Raw genomic sequence first — 18201 nt, forward strand, 5'->3', positions numbered from 1 at the left:
TTGTTTGGGTGTAATAAGAGTAAAGGGTGACAATAGAGAGATCTCTCTATAAAGATTAGCATGACTATATAAATGTGGAGCCATGGGGGATGTGAGATTTTAAATAAATATTTCTCATCAGTTTTTACTTTGGAAACAATCATGGAAGTAAAAGAATTGAGGCAAATGAGCTGTGATATCTTGAACCATATGAAGATTACCAGAGATGAGGTACTGAAAGTCTTAAAGTGCATTAAGGTGGATAAATCACCAGGGCTCAGCCAAGTGTATCCTTGGAACTTACGTGAGGCAAGCAAAGTGATTATGGAGACCCTTGAAGAGGCATCTGTTTAATTCTAAGCCGCAGATGATGTTCTGAAATATGGAGGGAGGCTAATGTACATATATTTAAAAAAGGGCAACAAGGCAAAAACAGGGAACTACAAGCCAGTGACCCTGATATCAGTGGTGGTTGTTACGAGAGAGGATTCTGAGGAACAGGATTTGGATAGACAAGGAATGATAAGGAAAGATCAGCATGTATTTGTGCGTGGCAAATCATGTTTTTTTTGTAGGATTGAGAATGGCAGGTTTGTGTAATTTGTTTATGTTGACTTCAGAAAGACCTTTGACAAGGTCTCGTGTAGTCTGGACTATTGCATTGCATGAAACAAAAGGAAAGCTTGTTAATTGGATACACAATTGCCTTGATGGGGTGATAGTGGAAGGACGTTATACCTTGGAATGCAGGAGACTGAGGGGTGATCTTTTCGGGGTCTACACTACAACCTCCAACTAAGCTCTGAACTACATAGACTTGGGGGATTGTCTTTGCACTATTATTGGTTGTTTGTGTTTTTATATACTGAACTTACAGGTATGTAAACATAATATTCCATAAACACCATAATAAACAATGGTGTTTACAGAATATTATGTTTACATATCTGTTGTGCTGCTGCGAGTAAGGATTTCATTTTTCCATTTTGGGACATATAACAATAAAACATTATTGAATCTCTTGACTCGTGCACAAAATCATAGATAGGGTGAATGCATAGTCTTTTTTTTTCCATGGGAGGGGAGTCAAATAACAAGACGGTTTAAGGTGAGTGGGGGAAAGACTTTAAAAGGGTCTTGAGGAAAAACTACATATAGTGGGTGGGAATATGGAACTAGGTGTCAGAGGAAATAGTGAGGCAGGTACAATAATAACATTTAAAAGACGTTTGGACAGGTACAGTACATGGATAGGAATGGTATCGAGGGATGCGAGTCATAAATGGGGAAATGGAACAGGTTTCTATGGGGCATCTTGGTCGGTATGAACAAATTGCTCCACATCACCCTTCGTAGCGCATTCCCTGCACCCACCACACTCTGTGTAGAAAAGTTGCCAGGCACATGTCCTTTAAACTTTGCCCCTCTCAATTTAAAGCTAATCCATTGAATCTCTGACTGTTTCCACCTTGGGGGCAAAGATTCTGACTGTCTACCCTATCTATGACTCTCATAATTTTATGAACGTCTATCATGTCTCTCCTCAGCCTCCATTGCTTCAGCCAACAACCAAAGTGCTCAGGCCCTCTGCAAAGAGTCGCACTTGTTTGTATTGATCAGATTACCCAGGTTTAGGGGTGAAATGTTTGTTCCATTGAGTCTGGTATGGTTGTCTAAGCTGGGTTCAAGTAATATACATGTATGGCTCTGTAGTATACAGCTATGGATGACTCTGTAATGAAGGAAGAGCCTCTCTGTAAGTAGTTTGGAATGTTTTTTATGTGTGAGCTGTTGTATAATATCATACAAAAGCATATAGAATCACAGATAACAAGCACTTTAGAAATTGAAGCACGTCTATAACGAAAACGGTCAATGAAGTCCCATCTCTTCCACAACCCTGGTACAATTGATCGATAAGACCTTCATCAAACCCACATAGAGTTCTGCGCAATGTTATTTACATCCTACTCAGGACCACAGGTAAAACTAACAGAATGTAAACATGCCAAAGGAAGTTCACATCCTGCATTGTTATTCTACTCCCTGTTTTCCAAACACTCGGGAACTTTAATTTTTCCTCTTGGCATCGCAAGCACTTCGCAGCACAAGTCCGAGGTAGTCACTGATTTATTTCAGCAGAGGCATGAGCCATAAGTCCACTTGGAAAGCAGAGCACATAATATCCTGTGGGCAAATGTAACTCTTTCTTTAGATTTGCCAGGTTTTTATGCTCACATCTTCTATTACTTTGGATGAGATGTGAAACAGAGTCTGCTCCCTCGGGTGGATGTGTAAGATTGTACCAAGGCAGTAATTTGAAGAAAAACATGGGATTTCTTCCCGGTACCTTAGTCGATATTTATCACTGAATCAACATTGCAATGTATCTGTGGGAGCTTGCCTCATTTCCTACATTGATTGATTGGTTGTAGGGTGATTTGGGCTGTTCAGAATGTGTATGTGCAAATCTGTTTTCAGGAGCCTTTACCCATTGTCACAGTCTGTTGGATATTAACATTCCCCATCCCTGTCAGTGCCACACGAGCTGTGAGGTGATAACACCAACTTATATTTTAATTTATTTTCTTAAGATATAGAAGGTGGCCATTTGGCCTATCAAGTCTGTGCCGAACCTCAGTGTGTTCTCTTAATTCCTTTTCTCCACTTAATGTATTTCTCTCATATACAAGCATTCCAGATTCTACCACTCACTTATACGAGAGACCATTTACTGCTGCCATTTAACCCGCACGGCTTTGGGATGTGGGAGGAAATCAGTGCACCCAAGGGAAACACACAAACACAAGACTCCACCTAGGCCGCACCTGATGTCAGGATTGAACCTGGAGCTCTGGCACTGCGAGGTCGCAACACAGTTGTATCGGGCCCTGGTGAGACCGCATTTAGAACGGAGATGAGGAAGAACTTTTTCAGTCAGAGAGTGGTGAAGGTGTGGAATTCTCTGCCTCAGAAGGCAGTGGAGGCCAGTTCGTTGGATGCTTTCAAGAGAGAGCTGGATAGAGCGCTTAAGGATAGCGGAGTGAGGGGGTATGGGGAGAAGGCAGGAACAGGGTACTGATTGAGAGTGATCAGCCATGATCGCATTGAATAGCGGTGCTGGCTCGAAGGGCTGAATGGCCTACTCCTGCACCTATTGTCTATTGTCTATAACACTAAGTGCTCCACCTCTGCATACCTTCTGATTTATCTGCGGCCATGAACATCACAAAATATTGCAAGGCACTTGGGAGTGGTGTCAGGCAAACCTTGACCTCAGCTGATGTAAGGGCAGCAGGACAATGGTCAATAAGAGAGGAAGACTTTAAGGGTGAGTTAAAGAATGAGAGTGAGGCAGAGAGGTTTGATTTAGAGACCAGAACTTGCTGATACATACAGGACCGGAAGAGATTACACAGGCAACGTGGGACAATTCTACACAGTGATTTTAAAGCAAGGACGAGAATTTTAAAGCTGAAAACTTTCTCAACTGTGAAAGGATGTAGATTGCAGTGCTCACGGTGATGGATGTGCCAGCCAACAAAACAGATGCCAAGTGTTTCCAGCCCATTCTGCTTTTGTTTCAGAGTTGCAGCTGCTGCAGGGCACTGTTTTAGTTGCTGATCATTCAGCTCGTTACTATTGGGGGGGATCCACCATGCACACACCATGTGAACACAAACATGATGGGAAACCTAATCTCTGTTTTACAATGAAGGATGGATTCCTTCAAAGAGTCCTCTCAAATGAGGAAAGCATGCAGCTGAATGGCACCAGGAGGTTCAGCCTCAGGGGAAGTAGGGACTGGTTATTAGTGTGTTCCTCACCAAGCCCTGGAGATTATAACGGTGGAAACACCCCAACCTAATCCTCTCCGAGGGAAGCCCTTGGATCTCCACCACACTGCCTCTTCTTTGGTAACCAAAGTCTGAAATTTGACAGCACAACCCTTCCCCCATTAAAAGTTTGGCATCATTCATCCAACAATATCCTTTGTATGGAGATGGGGGGCTTTGTTGGAATTTGGAAAAATTATGATTCCAGTTATACTTCACCCAATGCACAAATGCATTGTAGGTCTCAGGCCACAGTAGAATCCTTTATCTCTGTCAGAGACAGGTTCCTTGGACAGATGGCCCAGTGACACAGCACGTAGAGCTGCTGCTGCACGGATTCAATCCTAACCTGGCTAACTAGGTATATGGATAGGACAGGTTTGGACCAAATGCTGGCAGGTGGGACTGGTGTCTAGCTGGGACATGTTTGCCGGTGTGGGAAAGTTGGGCCGATGTGCTTGTCTCCACACTGTATTACTCTATGACTCTATGACTAGTCGATCCTGCACTCTAGGGACAGCTTACAGAAGCCAATTGACATGCAAACCTGCACATCTTTGGAATGTGGGAGGAAGCAGGAGCACCCGAACATAATCCACTGCCTTGATCTCCACAGCCCTCTGTGGCAATGAGTTCCACAGATTAACTACACTCTGATTAAAGAGGTTCCTCCTCACCTCCTTTCTAAAAGAGCGCACTTTAATTCTGAGGCTATGACCTCTGGTTCGAGACTCTTCCACCAGTGGAAACATCCTTTCCACCTCCACTCTTACCTTTGCTAATTACAAAGAAACTTTCTAATCCCTCTATTTCCTCAGAAGTTTGAGAGGATTCAGCATGTCGGTGAAAACACTATTGAACTTCTATGGGTGAACAGTGGGGAGCATACTAATTGGTTGCATCACGGCCAGGTTTGTTAATTTGAATGCTCATGAATAACTAAAGCTTTTCACTGTACCTCGGTACATGTGACAATAAACTAAACTGAATGAAGGAGGCTGTGGGAAGTAGTGGATCTTGCCCGGTCCATCACAGGTACTGATCTCCCCACCATCAAAGGGATCTACTGATAGCACTGCTTCTAGAAAGCAGCTAATATCATAGAAGACCCACACTACCCTGGCTACACTCTTATCTCGTTTCTACCATTACAAACTTGAGGACTGTTGTTTCCAGGTTCAAGACCAACATCTTCTCATCAACCATCAGGCTTTTGAACTATATTGCACAGTCCTCACCCCAACCCTATTTCAGCATTGAAATTGGCTTTGCACTGAGGTTGCACTACATACTTTGGCTTATAGATTTATTTGTTGCATTGTTGCATTTAATGCCTGTAAAGTGGCAAACAAGTTAAAATGTTATTGTTCTGATCCTGGTGTAAATGACAATGAAACACTGTTGACATAGTTCTATAGATTCTATAGATTGTTCTGTAGACTGTTCTATAGATGCAGGATCAGTTCCTGTGGATTGGAGGGTAGCTAATGTTATCCCACTTTTCAAGAAAGGAGCGAGAGAGAAAACAGGGAATTATAGACCAGTTAGCCTGACATCGGTGGTGGGGAAGATGCTGGAGTCAATTATTAAAGAAGTAATAACGGCACATTTGGATAACAGTAAAAGGATTGGTCCAATTCAGCATGAATTTATGAAGGAGAAATCCTGCTTGACTAATCTTCTGGAATTTTTTGAGGATGTGACAAGTAAAATGGATGAAGGAGAGCCAGTGGATGTAGTGTATCTGGATTTTCAGAAAGCCTTTGATAAGGTCCCACACTGGGGTTTAGTGGGAACAAATTGAGCACATGGTATTGGGGGTAGGGTATTGACGTGGATAAAGAATTGGTTGGCAGACAGGAAGCGAAGAGCAGGAATAAATGGGTCCCTGTCAGAATGGCAGGCAGTGGAGAGTGGAGTGCCACAAAGCTTGGTGCTGGGGCAGCAACTATTTACAATATATATTAATGATTTGGATGATGGAATTAAAAGTAACATTTGCAGATGACACAAAGCTGGGTGGCAGTGTGAACTGCAAAGAGGACGTTAGGAGGTTGCAGGGTGACTTGGACAGATTGAGTGAGTGGGCAGATGCATGGCAGATGCAGTATAATGTAGATAAATGTGATGTTATCCACTTTGGCGGCAAAAACAAGGAGGCAGATTATTATCTCAATGGTGTCAAATTAGGTAAAAGGGAAGTGCAATGAGACCTGGTGTCCTTGTACACCAGTCACTGAAAGTAAACATGCAGGTACAGCAGGCAGTGAAGAAAGCTAATGGCATGTTGGCCTTTATAATGAGAGTATTTGAGTATTTGAGTATGGGAGTATTTGAGTAAAGAGGTCCTTCTGCAGTTGTATAGAGCCCTGGTGAGACCACATCTGGAGTATTGTGTGCAGTTTTGGTCTCCTAATTTGAGGAAGGACATCCTTGCTATTGAGGCAGTGCAGCGTTGGTTCACAAAGTTAATCCCTGGGATGGCGGGACTGTCATATGAGGAAATATTGGAAAGATTAGGCTTGTATTCACTGGAATTTAGGATGAGAGGGGATCTTATAGAAACATATAAAATTATAAAAGGACTGGACAAGCTAGATGCAGGAAAAATGTTCCCAATGTTGGGGGAGTCCAGAACCAGAGGTCAATAGTCGTTTATTTGTCACATACACATAAATGTGTAGTGAAATGAAACATTACCCGCAGTTGAAACACTAAGACCAATAAGAATAATCAATAAAAATGCAATAACACATACAATCATACACTAACACCAAACAAAAAGAAACATCCATCACAGTGAGTCTCCTCCAGTCCCTTCTCACTGTGATGGAAGGCCAAAATGTATTTTCTCTTCCCTGCCGTCTTCTCCCGAGGTCAGGCTGTTGAACTTGCCACGTCGGGGCGGTCGGGGCTCCCGACATTGGAGCGCCGCGCCGGACGGTGAAAGGTCCACGGCCTATTTCAGGCCGCGCCGGACGGTGAAAGGTCCGCGGCGGGCCGACCCAAGCTCCGCGATTCGGGGCGGGCGAACACGCTGCCTCTGCCGGAGCTCCCGATGTTGGCCCCCACCCAGGGGCCTGCGGGCTTCCGACGACCACGCGGCCCGCGCCGGAGCCTCCGGAGACGAGTCGCAGCCGCTCCCGCAGCATCCGCAAGCAGCCAGTGCCGCAGGTGGTGAGTCCGGGCCGTGGGCTCTGCGAACCAGAGCCCCAGGTGGTCCCAGGTGCATGGCCGGTGGTAGGCCGCAGCGGGAACGGAGACACGACACAGAAACAAAGGTCGCGTCTCCGTTCGGGAGAGAATTTTTTTTACAGTTCCCGTTCCCTCCCACCCCCTCCCACCCCCTCCCCCCCACATAACATACAAACACTACACCATATTAAAACTACAATTCATACAAAAATAAAGGGGAGGCCATTTAAAACTGAGGTGAGAAAAAACTTTTTCATCCTAAGAGTTGTGAATTTGTGGAATTCTCTGCCACAGAAGGCAGTGGAGGCCAATTCACTGGATGAATTTAAAAGAGAGTTAGATAAAGCTCTTGGGACTAGCGGAATCAAGTGGTATGGGGAGAAGGCAGGCATGGGTTACTGATTGTGGATGATCAGCCATGGTCACAATGAATGGCGGTGCTGGCTCGAAGGGCCTAATGGCCTCCTCCTGCACCTATTTTCTAGTTTTCTATGTTTCTATGACACTTGACAATTAGGCTGCACAATATATGATGACATATGATGATCTTTATTAGGGGTGCCACCTTCTGAAAAATGAAATAAAGTTATAGAGTTAAGTGAAACCTTTTTATTCAAAGATGTAGAGCCGTAGAGTCTTACAGCATGGAAATAGGCCCTTTGGCACAACTTGCCCACACCGGCCAACATATCCCATCTACACTAGTCCTACCTGCCTGTGTTTGGTCCATATCCCTCTAAGCCTGTTCTATCCATGTACCTGAATAAATGTTTCATGAAAGATGCGACAGTCCCTGCCTCAACTACTTCCTCCGACAGCTCGTGCCAAACACTCACCACCCTTTATGTGAAACCCAGCACCCTTTGTGTGAAAATATGTTTCTTACAGTTTCCCTTTCCTGCTCATTGAACACCGTCCTCGACTGAGGAACTAGAGACTGTATTTACAACAGCCTCCCATCATTTTGCCTAACTAATCCACTTAGAAACTTCCTGTGCTCAGTTTCCATGACAATCAACAAGCAACATTTCTCAGAACCTTGGCACCAGCATCACACCTCCCAACTCCCACAGGATGTTACTCTCCAGAAACACGTCAGCCCTTTAATAGGAACACATTAAACACTACAGTGCTATTTCCAACCCTGCAGGCAGCAGAACCTCAATGAGAAGCATTGTCACCATGCCCAGATATATAATCAGACACCCTGGAAAAAAGAGGGTTCATAACAGAGTCTCACAGATTACCACTGCACTGCCAGTGGTAGGCAGCGCCAGTCTAAGTCTGCACCTGATAAAATTAATTCAATTTGTTTTCCTCAGGATGATTCACCTTCACCAGTATTAAGTTAGTCATGCTCTCTTATGCCAAGGCTTGGACACCATGTAGATATGAGCTGCTAAGTGATAGGTAATATTCTTGCCATTTAAGTGTCAAGTAACAGCCAGTACCAACAAGTGAGAGTCAACTCTTGACGTTCAATGGCATTACCACTGTGAGCACCCTGGGGCCGACCAATGACCAGAAACTCTACTAGACCAGCCACAAAGGCATCATGTCTATGGGATCAGGTCAGAGGTTGGGTACCCTGCTGCGAGTAACTAGCCTCCTTATTTCATCAAAACCTTTTATATGTCAACATGACAAACTGAATGTCTGCTGGAATATTACTCCTTTGTTCTGCCTGAGTGCGACTTCAACAACGGCGACTGGGTGCAGCCCAGTCCATGATGCAAATCAGCCTTCCCCTCCAAATCAACTCCATCTATACTTCACGCTGCCTTCGGAAAGCAACCAACATAATCAATGAGTATAAGAAAATAACTGCAGATGCTGGTACAAATCGATTTATTCACAAAATGCTGGAGTAACTCAACATGTCAGGCAGCATCTCAGGAGAGAAGGAATGAGTGATATCATATCATATCATATATATACAGCCGGAAACAGGCCTTTTCGGCCCTCCAAGTCCGTGCCGCCCAGTGATCCCCGTACATTAACACTATCCTACACCCACTAGGGACAATTTTTACATTTACCCAGCCAATTAACCTACATACCTGTACGTCTTTGGAGTGTGGGAGGAAACCGAAGATCTCGGAGAAAACCCACGCAGGTCACGGGGAGAACGTACAAACTCCTTACAGTGCAGCACCCGTAGTCAGGATCGAACCTGAGTCTCCGGCGCTGCATTCGCTGTAAAGCAGCAACTCTACCGCTGCGCTACCGTGCCTGAAGTCTGAAGAAGGGTCTCGACCCGAAACGTCACTCATTCCTTCTCTCCTGAGATGCTGCCTGACTTGCTGAGTTACTCCAGCATTTTGTGAATAAAATAATCAATGACCACTCTCACTCCGGTCATTGCCCATCGTATTTGCTCAATATTGATCAAGATTTCAGCATCTGCAGTCTCTTGTGTCTCTTCTTTACCGCTGTTATCAGACTCTTGACTGGACTTCTCAATATGCTACGGATATATTTCTATTCTTCCGTTTTACCACCTTTGCACTTTAAAAAAATAGCACTTTCTCCGTAGCTGTAGCACCATATTCTGCACACTGTTTATTTTCTCTTTTTACAATACCTGTGTATGATATGATCATGTAAAACAAAGTTTTTCACAGTATCTTTGTGCACATGACAATAATAAACCAATAACTCAAGAAGCTAAATAATATTCAATTCTTTTGATAGGCACTCCATATGAACTTTCAAATATTCACTCCCTCCATCATCAGAAGACTTGTGGATACAGCATGTGCCATCATCAATATATGACTTAGTTGCTCATCTAGACTAGTGTAAGAAAACAACTGCAGATGCTGGTACAAATCGAAGATATTTATTCACAAAATGCTGGAGTAACTCAGCAGGTCAGGCAGCATCTCAGGGGAGAAGGAACGTCACCCATTCCTTCTCTCCTGAGATGCTGCCTGACCTGCTGAGTTACTCCAGCATTTTGTGAATAAATACCTGCTCATCCAGACTGCTCAACAGACTCTCCTCAAACCATGATCTTTAACACCTGGACAAGTCACAATGCAGAGACACACCAGGCAACACAAATGAAGAGACACATCATATGTCCTTTATTATCACCAGCTCAAAATGCTGGATCTCTTGTAACTTATTTCTCTGGGCTGTAGTAACTCACTAGCATTTTCTCAAGACCAGCTAGGGATGGACTACAAATGCTGGCTCTAAAAGAGACAAACTCTTGGAATTCAGAAGAAATAGAGAATGGGAAGAAGGTACAGGAAGAAGAAATAGAATATGGTCAAGGAAATTGGGGTGGATAAAAGAGACGATTTAAAGAGCAAGTAAATTGTTTTTTTCTATATATTGAAATTGCAGTGCACTGCAGGGTAAAACTCTCCGTAAATGCACCCATCCAATCTGCAGATACCACGTCTTTCAAACAACATTGCCACAAAACATTCGATGGAACTCGTGTCTCTGTTGGGTTACCAGACTAGAGATTCACTTGGCCATGGAGTCACAAGAGCATTAAAGAGATCAACGCAGGAGCCGAGGAAACGGTGTAAACCTTTGTCCGTGACTATCTCCTGAACGTCCTGAACAGGGCGCCTTTCAATCAGACAGACGTTGCATCAAAGTTAATCATCCACCTGTGAAGATGTTCCTGCCCTGCTGGCTTCACATTTTGTGCTCATTAATCTTTTGTAAATGGACACAGTGGATTGAAGATGTTTGCTTTAGACCACTGTTGATATCATGGTCTATGTCAGGCTGAATCTGTACTTTCTGATTACATGAAAGATTCAGATGAAAACAATCCTTCCAGAATACCCCTGCCAACCAGTTAAGCTTATATATCCCCCACATTTCTGTGTAGTGTGTGGTCTCTCGTCTAGAGAAAGAATCTGTCAAGACTGAAAGTTATCAGAGGAATTTCATTGGAACCATCAAACCTCTTTGCAAAGTCCAGATAACCCAATAGAATCAGGGATCATCTCTTGTTAAGGCTTTCACCGATTTTCGCCCTTTATTAAGATGTTGGTTGGCCAATTCAGGTTTGATCTGGAGTTGTGAACCGTTTCCAAAATCCAGGTTAGAATAAGTAAGAGACTTACTATTAACTGTTTGTAAAAAAAGCAAACAATGGTAATGGGCCATTATGTGCTCCGTCCTACCTTGCTTATCTGTTGCCATCCCTGATTTGTTGTGACCTTTTCCTATTCCCCCCCCCTCCCCCCCCCTCCTACCACTGCCTGACCCGCTGAGTTACTACAGCACTTTGTGTCTATCTTCTTTTTTAACTGTTTTACAAGTCTCTGGTTATTTCATTGGGAGAAAGAGTGAGCGTGAGATTGGAGACTCAGTGCAATCCAAAACTAACTGGTTTTCCAAATGTATCCACATCTGTGGTTTGTGTCTAACATGAACTGCCTTCCATTCATACATCATCCTTGAGTTGGCTATTGGTTAAGCAATCTCTCTCATTTTAAACAAAATACAGACTGAAGAAGGATCCTGACCCGAAATAATGTCTGTCCATCTCCTCCACGGATGCTGCGTGGAGCATTCAGTTCCTCCAGCACTTTGTGTTTTGCTCAAGATTCAAGTATCTGCAGTTTCTTTAAAATTCTCACTATTGTTTCAAAATCCCTCCCTATCCTCATAATCTCAACCAGGTCTATATCCCCCCAAGATCTTCGGTCTGTTCTTAAAATGTAAGGCTTTAGATCATCACTGAATTTAGTTACACCATGATGGAGACACATGAGACTGCAGATGTTGGAATCTGCAGCAAAACAAAAACTGGTGGTGTGAAAATCAAACTGCTGGAAGACCTCGGTGAGTCAGGTAGCATCCGTGGAGGCAAAAGGATGCTCGACATTTCAGGTCGAGACCTTACTTTGGAAGTGCAGTGAGTGTTTTGTGTCCTGAAGTAATGTCTCAACCCGAAACATCGAGCATCCCTTTGCAACCACAGGTGCTACCTGACTCACCGAGGTCTTCCAGCAGTTTGATTTTCACACCATTGATGGATATATCTTCAGCTGCTGAGGCTCTGGAATTCCTTCCCTAAAGCTATTCTCCACCATTTGTTCAGAAGCTAAATTCAGCTTCTGGACAAGGTTTAGATCACCTAATTTCCCCTTGCAGATACAATAGACAAGAGACAATAGACAATAGACAATAGGTGCAGGAGTAGGCCATTCAGCCCTTCGAGCCAGCACCGCCATTCAATGCGATCATGGCTGATCACTCTCAATCAGTACCCCGTTCCTGCCTTCTCCCCATACCCCCTCACTCCGCTATCCTTAAGAGCTCTATCCAGCTCTCTCTTGAAAGCATCCAACGAACTGGCCTCCACTGCCTTCTGAGGCAGAGAATTCCACACCTTCACCACTCTCTGACTGAAAAAGTTCTTCCTCATCTCCGTTCTAAATGGCCTACCCCTTATTCTTAAACTGTGGCCTCTTGTTCTGGACTCCCCCAACATTGGGAACATGTTTCCTGCCTCTAATGTGTCCAATCCCCTAATTATCTTATATGTTTCAATAAGATCCCCCCTCATCCTTCTAAATTCCAGTGTATATAAGCCTAATTGCTCCAGCCTTTCAACATACGACAGTCCCGCCATTCCGGGAATTAACCTAGTGAACCTACGCTGCACGCCCTCAATAGCAAGAATATCCTTCCTCAAATTTGGAGACCAAAACTGCACACAGTACTCCAGGTGCGGTCTCACCAGGGCCCGGTACAACTGTAGAAGGACCTCTTTGCTCCTATACTCAACTCCTCTTGTTATGAAGGCCAACATTCCATTTGCTTTCTTCACTGCCTGCTGTACCTGCATGCTTCCTTTCAGTGACTGATGCACTAGGACACCCAGATCTCGTTGAATATCCCCTCTTCCTAACTTGACATCATTCAGATAATAATCTGCCTTTCTATTCTTACTTCCAAAGTGAATAACCTCACACTTATCTACATTAAACTGCATCTGCCATGTATCCGCCCACTCACACAACCTGTCCAAGTCACCCTGCAGCCTTATTGCATCTTCCTCACAATTCACACTACCCCCCAGCTTGGTATCATCTGCAAATTTGCTAATACAAAAGATAAAAGGTTATAAATGGGGACACGAGAGGCTACAGGTGCTGGACTCTGATAAGTGGAAGTAATAAGTATAACCAGATAGTCTGGCATGGTGGCGCAGAGGGAGAGTTGTTGCCTTCCAGTGCCAGAGACCCGGGTTCGATCATGACTGCGGGTGCTTTCTGTCCGGAGTTTGTACGTTCTCCCTGTGACCGGGTGGGTTTTCTCAGGGTGCTCCAGTTCCCTCCCACATTCCAAAGATGTACAGGTTTGCAGGTTAATTGGCTTTGGGGAAAAAAAATTGTGAATTGTCCATCGTGTGTAGGATGGTGCTAGTGTACAGGGTTTGCTGGTCGGCGTGGACTTGCTGGGCCGAAGGGACTGTTTCCGCACTGTATTTCTAAACCAAAATAAAATAATGGAGGGATGATGGGCAGATGCAACCAATTGGGGGAGGGGATAGGAGACCCAATAGGTTAATTGCATGGTTGACTGGCATCTTCCAGTTTCTGTCTTTATCTCCCACTTCCCCTCTACCAGCTGACTCCACCTGCTCCCATCTCCCTCCATATCTGTGTCTACCTGTCACCCTCCAGCCACTGTCTCCAGACCACCATGCCCTGTCCCCGCCTGGGTCCTTCTGTCCATTATCCTCCATCTCACCTGGTGCTACCTATCAACTTCTAGCCCCTGCCTCACTCTCCCTCTCACCTCTCTATACAGGCCATCACCCCTCCACACTATCAGTCCTGATGCAGGATCTCAAATGGAAACATCCACCATCCCTGCCGCCTGACCCATTGTGTTCCTACAACAGCTTGACTGTAGTCGGCTTTCCATCATATCACTGTTATTGCAATGACTAAAGATCAAAAGTAAAATTTGTCAAGCGGTGGCATGAAGAATGTGGGAGGAAATTGCAAAGAATGTGGGAGGAGAAACAACCACAGAGAAGCGTAATGATATTTTGTTTTTATAAAATATCACCGGGGGACGTCAAAGTGTGAGGTGGTACACTGTGCATCAATAACAGAGGCAATGGTTTCAAACGTGATGTGACCTAACACAGTACCCCAGCACCCCTATTACGCATGTCCAACAAATATCATTCACTAATGACGTTGAGTCACTGTCGTAATGCTATTTTAGTGAGGGATGGCATTGCGGAAATACACAGTGGTATTAGCTGACTTGTCTGTTAGCACACGATGAAAATAATCAATCACAATTTCTTCTCTTTGAAGCCATGCTGTGTGGTGTGGTTGTGGATTCTGGACTGTTGTGAACTGATTTTGCAGCCCAAGGCTCAAACCCAGTATACAGGTCTGTTTATCGGTGGGGTTAGTGATGGGCTACTCATTTGCTGAGTTTGATGTTGTTGGGTTACTCCTGAAATTAGTGGGAAGACTGTCCTCTGTAATGTGTAATCCCATCTGGGGAGGGACAGGAGACTGCAGATGCTGGAATCTGGAGTGAAAAACAAACTGCTAGAGGAACCCAGCGGGCCAGGCAGCATCTGTGGAGGCAGAGGGATCATTGTTGCCTTCTTTTCAAAGGCTCAAATCCTCAGCCTGGCCTAGTGATGGTTAGCTCTCAAAGATACACATTTTAAAAAAGCTGCTGTGAGATTCAGGGCAAAAAACAAACTGCTGCAGAAACTTGGGGGTTGAGGAAAGGAGATGAGAAGGAATTTCTTTACTCAGAGGGTGGTGAATCCATGAAATTCATTGCCACAGATGGCTGTAGAGGCCAAGCCAATAGATATTTTTTAAGGTGGAGATTGACAGATTCTTGATTTGCAAGGGTTTCAGGGGTTATGGGAGAAGGCAGGAGAATGGGGTTGAGAGGGATAGGCCGATCAGCCATGAGTGAATGGTGGAGTAAACCTGATGGGCTGAATGGCCTAATTCTGCTCCTAGAACTTATGGACTTATGAACTCAGCAGCTCGTCCTGCCGAGTTCGTCCAGCAGTTTGTATTTTGCTCCAGCTTCCACCATCTGTAGTCTCTTGTGTCTCAAATTTGCATGATTTTAGAAGCACATTTTTGGTTACATTTTGCTTTTTGATTTATTCACATGGTACGTGGATGTCACAGGCACCACCAGCTTTTATTGTTTATCCCTGATTGCTCGTGAACGGAGGAGGCAGTTGTGGGGCAATCACATCGGTCAGCCTGGAGCTACATATATCCCAAATTTGGCAAGAACCATTCTCCTGAAGAAAATGCGTAAACCCAAAGGTTTTTTTTTGTCACATAAAGATATAGTTACAGCCTACCATTATTCATAATTTTCTTTATGGATATAATCCAGGTATCACTCCACCAATAGCAATCAAATAGCACACAAGACAGCCAAACTTTCCACCATACTGACTCTTTGAAGATTATTCCCACTACCCCCTTTTTTTTCTCCATAGACCTCGGCAGCATTTTCTCTGAAAAGTATTGTTTATAAATGCAATTTTTGGAAGGGCTTTTCTTCAGTGAGTTTCACCACTGCAATTGAACTCACAGTAAGCAAACATCCAATCCATTTCAACATGGCAAGGACTGGTTTGAGGGGACATGGGCCAAATGCAGGCAAGTGGGAATAGTGTAGATGGGACATGTTGGTCGGTGTGGGCAAGTTGGGCCGAAGGGCCTGTTTCCACACTGTCTGACTCTATAAGTGGAGTTGGATTGGAGGGACTTGCCCATGATTTCTCCTGATCAACCCCATCCCATTGCAGGTCTAGGACCGGTCAGGTAGCGGGTGAAGATCTTTCAAAACCATGGTTAGATACAGCTCTTGGGGCTAGCGGAATCAAGGGGTATGGGGAGAAGGCAGGCACGGGTTACTGATTTTGGATGATCAGCCACAATCACAATGAATGGCGGTGCTGGCTCAAAGGGCCGAATGGCTGCCTCCTGCACCTATTTTCTATGTTTCTGTGGTGGTACCAAGTTTGTCAGGGTGCTGTGTTGTCTTCTATCATTCAGGCCGGAAGATTTTACTTTATGTATTTCCCTGTTTTACTTCTCACTTCTCTAGGATTTGCTGGATTCACCACGTGACAGGAATGTGGGTCTATCCACTTCTCGACCAACTACCCAGCTTTCCGAAGTGTGTTGCCTTTGTGGCATCAGTTGGTGTCATCAACATTTTGTACGTGGTGGGTGAAATATTAAACAGTTTCATCTGGGACAAATCAAGATGTAAGTACCTTTATTGCTTTGATTCTGTTTCTATCTCTTTGGTAGATACCACATGCAAGGCATAAACGCTTTGTATAATTCACCAGGTGCTGCTATATTTCCACTCAAAGCTGATTTAATTACTGATTAAATCAATATATGACACATCTGTCCCTACTAGTACTCACTACAGCTCTTGCCAGTCATACATGATGCTTCCCGCGCAAGCCCTTCTGGCCTACCCGGCTTTCCCAGGGAAACTCCTGTTCCCTTCTGGGTGATTCAGGCTTGTGGCCACAATTCAGTGCATGTATCACACGATTAGAAGGACAGTCGGAGCTTATTATTTAACAAATCAAATTTGGCAATTGAAACTCAAAAATCATTTTAGTTAAAATTACACCCATTTAAATGTTTCAGTTGTACTCATCCTTTTCATGGCTACTTTCCTGGCACAAAATGAGGTCATTCGGCCCATCAAACTGCTATAGTTTCCACACCACTGCTTGTAATTCTCTCTCACATGTCTGTCCAATCTGTGTTGAAGGCCCTGACTGATTTGGTTTTTACCATCTCAGAACTACTCTCGGTGAAAAAAATATTTTCTCCTTGTACCTTCTGCCAAACATTTCAAACCCATGCACTCAATTGGTCCCTAATGGAACAGTTTCACTCTGTGCACCTATCGAAACCCATCAAAGCACTTGGTCATCCAAATCTCCATCAAATCATCCCTCAATTTCTTCAAGCTAAACTGCAGCTTCTCCAATCTAACCTTGGAGCTGAAATACCTTGTTGCTGCTCTTACTTGGTGAAGAAAAAATCATTTTGTTTTCTTTCTTAAAGACGAGTCACATAACTCTCAAACCATAATGAGATCTTCCATTAATAAAGCAAATGTGGGAAGTAAATGACAGATCATTCTGAAATGATGCTCATGGAATCACGAAGCACCACAGCATTGGAGGAGGTCATTTAGTCCATCATATCAGTATCAGCTCCTAGAAAATATAACAGAGAACAGTACAGAACTAGAGGAGGGCAGAGCAGGGTCTATGCCAACCAAGATGTGAATCCAAACAAACCCATCTGGCTGTATTCACTAAATGCTGGAGTAACTCAGCAGGTCAGGCAGCATCTCGGGAGAGAAGGAATGGGTGACGTTTCGGGTCGAGACCCTTCTTCAGACTGATGTCGGGGGTGGGACAAAGGAAGGATATAGGTGGAGACAGGAAGATAGAGGGAGATCTGGGAAGGAGGAGGGGAAGGGAGGGACAGAGGAGCTATCTGAAGTTGGAGAAGTCAACGTTCTGTATATGGCTGTATATGGTCTACATGCTTCCATTTCCTACCTGTTCATATGCCTGTCTAAATGTTGCTTTTGAATCTGCTTCCACCACCTCCCCTGGCAATGCATTCCAGGCATTTGTTGTGTCATAAACTTGCCTTGTAAATCTCCTTAAACTTTCCCCTTCTCATTCTGGTATTTGGAATCTTCATCCTGGGAAAAAGACTCTATCTTCCCTGTCTATGCATCTCAAAATTGTATACACTTCCATCAGGTCGCCACTCAGCCTCAGATGCTCCAGTGAAAATATTCCAACTTGGCCCAGCCTCTCCATCTAGCTAATATTCTCAAATCCATACAATGCCCTGGTGAACCTCTTGTGCATCCTCTCCAAAGCCTTCACATCCTTCTTGTAATGGGGTGACATAATACATCAAATTTTGTCTAACCAAATTTTTTTAAACTGCAGCATGCCTTCCTGACAATAATGTAACAATAATAAACATAAACTTAAAAACTAACTAATGAAGGCAAATATGCAGTACACCTTCTTTATTATCTCGTCTACTTGTGTCACCACTTTCAGGGAGCTCTGGACTGGACCCTAAGATCTCTCTGTATATCCAGTTCTTTAAAGGAATGATCCAGTCATCCT

At 44.1% G+C, this 18201-nt stretch overlaps 1 protein-coding gene across 1 annotated transcript in view; it reads left to right on the forward strand.

Annotated features, from left to right (window-relative positions):
• aig1 (androgen-induced 1 (H. sapiens)) overlaps positions 1 to 18201 on the forward strand; it is a 140536-nt gene that overhangs the window by 113687 nt on the left and 8648 nt on the right. The window contains exon 5 of the mRNA XM_078405466.1: positions 16116 to 16279. Within this exon, the coding sequence (XP_078261592.1) occupies positions 16116 to 16279 (164 nt within the window). The remainder of the gene's footprint in view (positions 1 to 16115; positions 16280 to 18201) is intronic.

Source organism: Rhinoraja longicauda, chromosome 9, assembly GCF_053455715.1.
Source record: "Rhinoraja longicauda isolate Sanriku21f chromosome 9, sRhiLon1.1, whole genome shotgun sequence".
In the NCBI taxonomy this organism is placed as follows: Eukaryota; Metazoa; Chordata; class Chondrichthyes; order Rajiformes; family Arhynchobatidae; genus Rhinoraja; species Rhinoraja longicauda.